Source organism: Triticum urartu, unplaced genomic scaffold, assembly GCF_003073215.2.
Source record: "Triticum urartu cultivar G1812 unplaced genomic scaffold, Tu2.1 TuUngrouped_contig_10073, whole genome shotgun sequence".
NCBI lineage: Eukaryota > Viridiplantae > Streptophyta > Magnoliopsida > Poales > Poaceae > Triticum > Triticum urartu.
In genome coordinates this window covers 1-9,582 of record NW_024110905.1, presented here as the reverse complement: position 1 = coordinate 9,582, position 9,582 = coordinate 1, and the positions used below count along the sequence as shown (strand labels likewise).

Sequence of the window (9,582 nt, the reverse complement as noted above, 5' to 3'; positions counted from 1 at the left end):
AAGTGTAATAAGTCTTCAGATCACACAGACACGAAGACTTAAGTGATGCCCAATTTACTCTGGCTCTGGGTGGTTAGGGCTTTTCTCCTCACTGGAATTTTTCTTTCAAAGGCTTCGAGGTGGGTTGCTCTCAAACGACAAAAGCCGTGCACTGAAATCTGAGCAGCCAACCGTTTATGGTTGTGGGGGTGGACTATTTATAGCCACTTGGCAACCCGACCTGATCTGTCCGAAATGACCCTGGGTCACTAAGGAACTGACACGTGTACCAACGGTCGAATTTTGAACTCACACGGCAACTTTACTTGGGCTACAAGTAAAGCTGACTTGTCTGACTCTGGACAAGATTTTCTCTCAAAGTCTTCGCTCGAAGACATAGGATTTGAATTAGGCATCACTACAGTCATTCTGACTGGTTCTTTTGGACCCCACTTAACAGTACGGTGATTCCTATGACACAACATAAATGAAATAAAACTACGAAGGATCTAAGTCTTCGAGTTCCATAAGCTTCATAGGGAGTCTTCTCATGTTATTGTCTTCAATATGAATATCTTCATAAACCATCATTGTCTTCAATGTCTTCGTACATTTTTAGGGGTCATCTCTGGTAATAAAACCGAATCAATGAGGGACTTCTACCTGTGTTTTCCTGCAATTCTCACAAACACGTTAGTCCCTCAACCAGATTTGTCGTCAATACTCCAAAACCAACTAGGGGTGGCACTAGATGGAGAGCCCGCGTGGCGGCGCGGGCGGGCCCCCGCCACCCTCGCCGCCAAGGAGAAGGCCGAGGAGTGGCGCCGCATCCGTGCGGAGCAGGCAGAGAAATTCATCGATCTCTGCAGCTCCGGCGAGGACGAGCGGCGTCGTTCGGTTGCCGCGACCTCACCGTCGTTACCCCCTAGTACTAGTTTAATGTAGTATGTAGTATAACTATGCTTATAGTTTGATGAACTATGTAGTATGCGATGAACAATGTAGTATGTGTGATGAACTGTGTTTGCGCAATTTCTTCCGCGAAAGAAGTTTTTCAAATTATGCAGGTTTAGATACGGGTTCTGCTTGGACGCGTATGTTTTTGACCCGCAAAAGCGATTTTCGTGAACCCGCAAACGCGTTTTGCGGGTCGTATTTTTATGGGGTCTGCTAGAGTTGCTCTAACACTGCTCCTGCATTTCAGCAATGATATCATGTGAACAATACAGGTTTGGAGGTAATGCAAAAAATTACAGGCATTTCTATTTATTTACTGAAGGCGTGAAAACAACTTTTCTTTACCACCGACTAAAAACAACAGATTACCAAAATCAGGCTGGGAGCAACTAGAATAGAATCTGGGCTTGTGGTAGAAGAATAGAAAAACTGACTCTGGGCCGTCAGATCAAACATGGTTGGTACAGATCAAGTTTGAGGGATCTAAGGCCACTTATTATACATTTTATGAAAAAACCCCTGGTACAGTTAGATGTAAAACATGAGCTTTCACAGTAACCACCTCAAAGTTTCTCATATTGAGTCGTTGTGCCCTTGTTAGTACAACCAATTTCGAACTTCAGTGTTAAAAGCTTTTGTGTCTCGTCTTTACTCAGCAAAATTTATGCTTGTGAAATTACCAATACCCTCGAACTTAAGTTCACCTTCCTCAGCCATATACATTTTAAAGATGTGTGCACTGCCATAATCTGAAGCATACCATTTTTTCCACAATCAAAGGAGCTCAAGTTTACTCTCAGTTTGGATACAAATAGCAAGTTGATTCAGAGAAGCATTACCCCACAACCTCTAGTCACGAATGGGTAGCTTAGCACACAAGTAGACACATATAGTAGCCTCTACGAATAAAAGAAAGAGTAAAAGTACAAAAGGCTTGGCTTAGCTCCTCAATTTCACACAGGATTCTCATAGGGTAACCAAACCATGACATTGAGCTTTCAGAACCGGCAGTTTCATCAACCATGCAAACTATTTCCACAACGTGGGCACCTCTTGACTCTTGAGATATTGACTGTTTCTTTTTCAGTGTACTGAAATCAGCAACGAGAAGCATTGGGGAATTAATCTCTGCAAAATGAGGTAGCATCATTGAAATCTTGATTTTAAACACTATTGACCGATTCGACGGCTGCAAACCTTTTTTTAGCAAAACAACATCAAAACAAGGATTACAGAATATTAGGCACATCAAGATATTCTTGCCTTTCATACACAGTTTGTTCTCACCTGATAGTGTTGGTGCACAGTTTGCGATCATTGGAACCATGGGCTCTCCTAATGGTGATGTTGCACTACTAATCTCTTCCATTACTAGATCCTGGGATGAGAATTGCAAAGTCAGAAAGGAGATCATCTTTCGCATGTGAGATGTCGAGCACATGGACCAGAACAAGGGCACAACTTATGGCAAGAGTTCTAATGTAGTTTAGGCATAGAAAATAATTGCTGCATCATAATAATCGAGGTAAACAAGTTGGCATTGCGAAGACCAAAGATAACGAGAGTGCAAAAGAATCCAGAAGATGCAAGAAAAACAGAAGATATGTTTGTTTAACATATTCATCCAGCCATGTCCTGCTTTTTGTTCCAGGAAATGGCCGTTCCAGATGAAACAATGAGTCCTTCTGAGTTAGGACCTCTTCCGTTAGGAGCATCTGGTGCATTAATCGGGAAAGAAAATGTTAGTACCAATTACCAAATCAGTAGAGAAGGTTAAAGAGAGTACAAGGTGTGACCATTTGAATTTGATTCATCGGTTTGCATAATAAAATTGTGTAATATAATTAGTTGCACAAATATTCAAAACAACTTGTACATTTGGCCATTTCTTTACCAGATTCCATGTTCTGTTTCTGACACTAACCATGCTTCATAGCATCACAGGGTATTAATATTTTCTATGGTGATAAATTTTGACTATAATTACCAATAGTAATTCGGTTTACATTTGTCTAATTAGTTGTTCCTCTTTTCGTTCCTTGCATTAAACTATAATTAAAAGGCTCAAATGTATTTCATCTTCTTTGTGCTGCACCTCCCTCTCCCTCTGCTCACTCACCTGCTAATCTCCTCGCACCGGTTGCTGCTAATCTTCCAATGGTTGATGTTTGTTAGCTAGTTAAATGGCTCGCTTTTTTGCTAATGGCCCATTAGGTAGAGGTTAGCTATGCACGTAGTGGTGCTCATGGCCTCGCTGCTTAGCAGGCTTTCCTTTGGGTCATTAGCTAGCTATGCTATGCACGTGGTGGTTAATTTGGCAGAAAGAATCCTTGTCCTCTTTTTGATTTCCTTGCTGTCATCAAATTGACCGACGAAAAACTCTTGCCTCTGCTTAAAATAAAGCCTAGTCATCAAATTCCACAAGTAATGGATCGACAACATATTTGTTTTGACTTTTGTACAACAACAACAATACATTGAACGATCTGAGCTATATATAGATGTTGAGGAATAAAGAGGGTATATACTTGCTTCTGTTCTGTCGCTGGAGCAGGCACGCAGCAAGTGATAGCAGAATATTTGAATGGCTGCTACACAGGCCAGGTGCTCTGCTGCTAGTTAAGCCACAGCAGGTCAGGGCTAGCCACAAACCGAAACCGAGTGGACGAGCGTGGCGGCGAGGAGTGAGGCTGTGATACAATCATTGTACTATCCTTGGCTACAGGTGATAGTAGAAAGAATATGCAGCAGCATTTTTATTCACAAATTTTTCATGATTAGTTGTTTTGGTGCCATTAGTGAACAAATAGACACTAAACTTTTCAAAAACCAGTGAAGTGCTAAATACTGCAAGTGTGTAATAAATTTCAGTCTTGTACTGACAAGCACTTGACTTTTCAAGTACTTAAACAGGTAGATGAGATTATTCCATTCTCATGTACAGTTACAGCAAGTTAACAAAGTTTCACCATACCGAATTGCTTGAAAATCTAGTGTAAGCAAAATCTAGCAAGCCGACTGGGAATAAGAAAAAATACCCATAGATCCAACTTGAAGATACTTACCCACTGAATGATCTTTTATTCCCAAAAAGGGTACTCCAGTCTATTAGTTCTTTATGTTTTTTTCATCTACATTCCATCACATGTGCGAGGGGTCTCCAGCGGTCATGGAAATAATCAAGTGTGATTTTCTTATTGCAGCAACTAGAATTGGTCAGAATTAAAGTTTTCTATAATTTCATATAATGGATCATGTTTAATAAGGTGAGCACCAAAGATCAAGATTCCTATACGATGTAACAAGAAAAAGGGTCATATAGCTGCTTGTACTATTTTCCTAATTTCATCTAAATTGACAGAACCAATATGGAGCATGGTAAACCTGCATTCCTGAAGACTCGAGGGACACTATGTTTCTTCTCTGCCGTAAGCAGATGTTGGAGGTTAGATGGGGCAACAAATGGTAGATCGAGGAGCCACCTGTGGAGAATGGCTGGACAGGGTAAGACAAATGGTAGATCAAGGTTGTCCTCTAGACGCCGGAGAACGATACCTGGGGATTTTCTCGGGCAGCGTCGCGGCGCAGCAGAAGAGAGGTTCGCCCGGGCAGACCGGCCGCCGGCGACGAGATGTCCAGGATTCATCGGGGCGGAGATGGACCAGTGCCTCCAGTGGCCAAGATCTACACCGCCGTCGTCGTTCGCAAGCTATATGGGGACGGGCTCGCCATTAGGGCCACTAGGGTTGGAGATTTTTTGAGCCTCAGCCGCCGCTGCTCGCATTGGAAGGAAGTAGAAGGGGATGACCGCTCCAGAAAAGGCGAGGAGATAGAAAGCAAAATAACTAGAAATGAGGGGCTATTTTGCAAAGAACAGCGCACAGATCTTCCCGTAGAATATGGGCCGTCCATGTTCGATCCGACGCTCCAGGACGCTTTTTTCTATTTTTCTACCAGAATCCTGTTTTCTATTGTAGTTGTTCCCAATCAGGCTAGACATGGACTTGCCAACTCTGTTTCTGCTGGCCGGTTTGAAGAACATGGCTTCTATTGACTTCCCCATGACTTCCGGTAATAGATAGAGGAAACAATAAGACACGAGCAAGTCAGCATACATGGCTGTCATCAACTGACAGAGAGTGTGCCACCGGCAGCCTCTGCTTCTCTTCAATCTACACCTGAACCTCTCTTCCTGTCTGAATGCACGCCGTCTGCTACTACTTCCAGTGGAGTTAACAAACTCTCCCCATTTTTTACGCGATCTACCGCACTTCACTAGCATGAATTTCCAACATCTGAACATAAGGTGCAAGTAACTTATCACCGCAGACAGCATAGCTGTGTAATTATAAAGCTAGTGTTATCGGCAGATATTCACATTTTGCTCGAGGCAATTATGCATAAGGTTATTAAGACGTTGAGATCAGTAATATATTGTTTAAGTGAGATGTCCACGTGGGTCTTTGTTAAGGCTGCAGAAGTCTGTTAACTTGTACCATAAGTAACACAGCTCTGGAAAAAGTCATGCTTCGAGGTTTAAAAAATTAACACCAATGGATCACTTCTCTTGCTAGCCTCCTTCAGTTTCATGTTTGTACGGCACTTGCTACTACAAATGTCTTAAAAGTAAGCCTAGCATCAGTAGGAGCTCAAATCGTACTGTAATAATGATGTTCACAAGCTCTGGGTAGCAGTTGCATATCAGGTTTGGTAGTATGATTAGGAACTCAAGTATGAACCATCATGTTAAACAAGTCTATCTCTGCTACGTGCATTTGCCAGCAAAATCAGAACTGACCAGGTGGACATGAATTCAGTTACCTCTTTATCATGATGATGCAGCACAGCGCAGTGCACCTCCTGGGGGGTGCAATTTAGTGATTGTCGATCCATCAGCATCGCAGCTGTATCCATCTATGATGTCCTCCCTCTGTTTTCAGCAAAGATTCATTGCAAGTCCCAAGAACATACGAAATTGACAAGCAAGGATGGTACAGGGATGAGGTATGGTGAAAAGAGCAGCAAGTTTTTCCAACTGAACCCTGCAAGGCATCAAAGTTAAGATGTTTTCAACTAGTACCATTTTTGAACTGGCAGCATTTCTTTTTGTCTCGGCCATGTAGTAATTGTTAGCCATATGCATCAGACGCAAGACGCAACCTCGCTGATGCTATCTATTACATGAACATAATGGCAACAAACCGAAAATTTAGAGCTTGATCGAATATCTAAGATTTCAAATGCAAAGCCACAATCAGTGAACTAACAGGCATATTATTTCTGGAAAGATGAGGATGTTAAATATGGATTGTCTTACCACATGACCATACATATGTTGCTGTAACAAGTAGACAGTCCCTCCTCCACCATCAGGCAGATTTAATACACATACAATTTCTACCACAGTGAAAATGAGGTAAACTAACTGTCATGGGTTTGATAATCTGTCAGAATTCACTAGAGTACCATCACATATAAAATTACGCTGATTAATTGCAGTGTTCCAAGATAAGTTGTGCTGTAAAATGGTGAATATGCAATTCCGAATAATTTCAAACGCACTTAGATTCTTCAAATCAAGATTTATACAGTTGTCAAGAAATCTGCGCATACATGTTTTTACCATTAGAACTCAATGATAGTGCAAACATAGAATAAGTCATGTTGCAGATAATCTCTTCACTCATAATAAATATAAGATGGTAATATAGCCAATGCAAAGAGGCTTTCTTCTTTACAGAATCTCACCCTTACACGCTCACGTTTTTTATCTTTCCCAAGTGCAACGATCACCTTTATCTGCTGAAGAAGAAGGTGATTACTTGATATATATACATACAGATGGTTGCATGACAACCATGTGCTGCTGTATGCCCCCTACTATCTATTAAGCAGTTGAGTGCTGAAGTGATTAGGTTGTAAATGTGCAATGTATCGACTTCTGCGTTCTTCAGTTGTAACGCAGGTGCCGGCAAACACCAGAGAAAGGAACTGATGAGCCCCTGACCAAACAGTGCCCTGATTACCACAGAAAAACTTGGGCAGCTGTCACAAATCACATATGTGATGAATGAGACCCTACAGAATTCAGTATGGCCTATAACTGAATGTACTGCTGGCTGTCTATGATTGCAGGGCGCAAACAATTCTGATCACAGGGGCAACCGTTATATTAGGTCAGCCAGACTTCAGGAGCTGGTTTTCTAGCCAATGCAGCTCTTCCCATCACAAATTACACCTTGGTATTGCTATTCTTGATTAATCTGAAGCAAAACTCATGGCTCCCTCCTTTGAGCAAAACCCTTGGTGTCGACTAAGCATATTCTTATCAATTTATCCTCTTGGGTGCCACATTGTCCCATTGCTGCATAAAATCCTTTCATCTTTCTGTTTCAGCAATGACGGGTCAGCCATTCCATAAGAATATCAATGGCCACGTAATCTGGAGTCCACCTCTTCCATCATACGATCCATCGATTCAAAGGCCTTTTCAGGCATATTCTATATCACGAAGTCTCTTCAACAATAATTATCTGATGAGAATAAGAGACTCATTTGATGTAGATGGCTTCATGTCAAGAATGTGTTGCTGCCTGTTACACTACTATCTACTGACCAGCTGAGCACTGATATAACTGCTTTCTGCACTCCTCAATAATGGCGCTCATGGATGCAAACACCAGAAAAAGGAACTGATGAGTACCCAACCAACAGTGTCATGACTAGTAATGACTGAAAAACATAACCAGTTGTCACCGTAAGCCACGACTGAGATTGCAGAGTGCAGACAATTCTCATCAGCTCTGACCTTCCCATCACAAATTCCACCTAGGTATTGTAACTGCTGATTAAGCTGAAGCAAAATTCATGCCTACATAATTTGAGAAAGACTAATTCATTGTGCCAACTAGCATATTCTTATGTAGTTGTCCTTTTCGGTGCCGTACACCCCACTTGCTGCATAAAATTATTTAATCTATTTGTTTCACCAATGCCAGGCAGCCATTCAAGGAGAACTTCAATGGTCAAGGAATCAGGAGTGCACCTCTCTTCCCTCATCCTGTCCATCAGTTCAAAGGCCTTCTCGGGCATATTCTTAACGCGAAGTCCCTTCAGCAATGCATTGAAGGTTGTTACGTCTGCGGGCACATGCTTCTCGCTCATCCAATCAAACAGTTTAATTGCTAAACTAGCATTTCTGCTCTTGCAGAGAAAGTCGATCAGAATATTGTATATCACAGTGTTGGGCTGAACACCAGATTCATCCATAGACCAGAAAATCTGCAACACCTCATCTATTTTACCAGCTTTGCAATATCCATGTATAAGTGTACCAAAGGTGACCACAGAAGGCCGGCAACCATCATCGATCATTTTCCCCATCAATTCATCCACAGCCAAGAAATCTCCTGCTTTGCACGAACCAGACAACAAGGTAGTGTAGGTGTACACATCTGGCCGGAGACCAGCTTCCTTCATCTTCCCAAGCCACTCATGAGCCTCACACAGTCTGTCCTCCTTACAAAACCCACCAATCAAAATATTGTATGCTTTTGCATCCAGCTGAAAGCCTGCCTTCTTCATCGACGACGCCATTGAGCAAGCATCCTGCAACCGCCCTGCTTGTGCCAATCCCAATATCATGATGAAATACATGGTTTTCTTTGGTGGTTGCCCTTCTTCTGTCATCTCATGGAACAACTTCATGGCTACGTCCACATTTTTAGTGCGGAGCAAAGCCTGAACCAGAGTGCTGTAGGTCACCGCATTGCCCCTGGCTTCAGGCCAAGTTGTTCTTTTCTCCCTGAAGAACTCCAGCGCAGCCCAAACCCTCCCTGCCCGGCACAAGGCGGCCACAATCATGTTCAGAGTGAAGACATCCGGTGACAGGCCCTCCCTCTCCATCCTCCCAACCACCTCGCACGCCATGGCAACATTGCCCGCACGGCAAAATGCATCGGCCAAGCAATTGTAAGTAAATGTGTCGGGTGCATGTCCATGCACACTCCTCATCCGCTCCTCCACAAATGTCACGGCCTCTTGGACCCTCCCACTCTTGCACAACCCGTTCATCACCGTGTTCACAGTGACGACATCCGGGCGCACGTCCGAGTCTGAACCAGACATTCCATCGAGCATCCTGAGGGCGTCCTCCACGCGGCCAGATTTGCAGAGGCCATTGACAAGTATGCCGTAGGTGACGGCGTCAGGCCTGACAGCGGCGGCCCGCATGGAGTAGAAGAGCTGGGTCATTCTCGGCAGGTCTCGGGCTCGAGCGAGCGGGGCCAAGAGTTTGTTGAAAACAGAAGTGTCTGGCGGCGGGGCGCCAGCGGCCAGGGAGGCACAGAGGAAGCCGGCGGCTTGGACGGGAGAGGAGGGACGACGCGCGAGGATCTTGGATAAGAGGGCGGAGAGGACGGGCGCGGAGGGGGGCGGGAGGCGGTGGCATGAGGGGAGGGAGAGGAGGAGCGCGAATGAGGAGGGCGTGAGGGCGTGGGAGGGCGCGGCGAGGGTGGAGTAGAGCTCGGCGGAGAGGGAGGGCGTGTCGCGGAGGAGGGAGAGGGCGGAGGCGGAAGGGGTGGGCGCGGAGAGGAGATCGTCGAGGACGGAGGCGGCGGTCGGGGTGGGAGCGGGTGGGAAGGCGGC

At 44.2% G+C, this 9,582-nt stretch overlaps 1 protein-coding gene across 1 annotated transcript; it reads right to left on the bottom strand.

Moving 5' to 3' along the window:
- Nucleotides 1–1,681: 1,681 nt before the first annotated feature.
- Nucleotides 1,682–9,576, bottom strand: LOC125526431 (pentatricopeptide repeat-containing protein At3g61520, mitochondrial-like). The gene is made up of 3 exons (XM_048691143.1): nt 5,758–9,576; nt 2,224–2,651; nt 1,682–2,064 (listed from the first exon to the last, which is right to left on the bottom strand). The coding sequence occupies exon 1, from the start codon at nt 9,187–9,189 to the stop codon at nt 7,855–7,857; it is 1,335 nt and encodes a 444-aa protein (XP_048547100.1). The 5' UTR covers nt 9,190–9,576; the 3' UTR covers nt 1,682–2,064; nt 2,224–2,651; nt 5,758–7,854.
- Nucleotides 9,577–9,582: the final 6 nt, after the last annotated feature.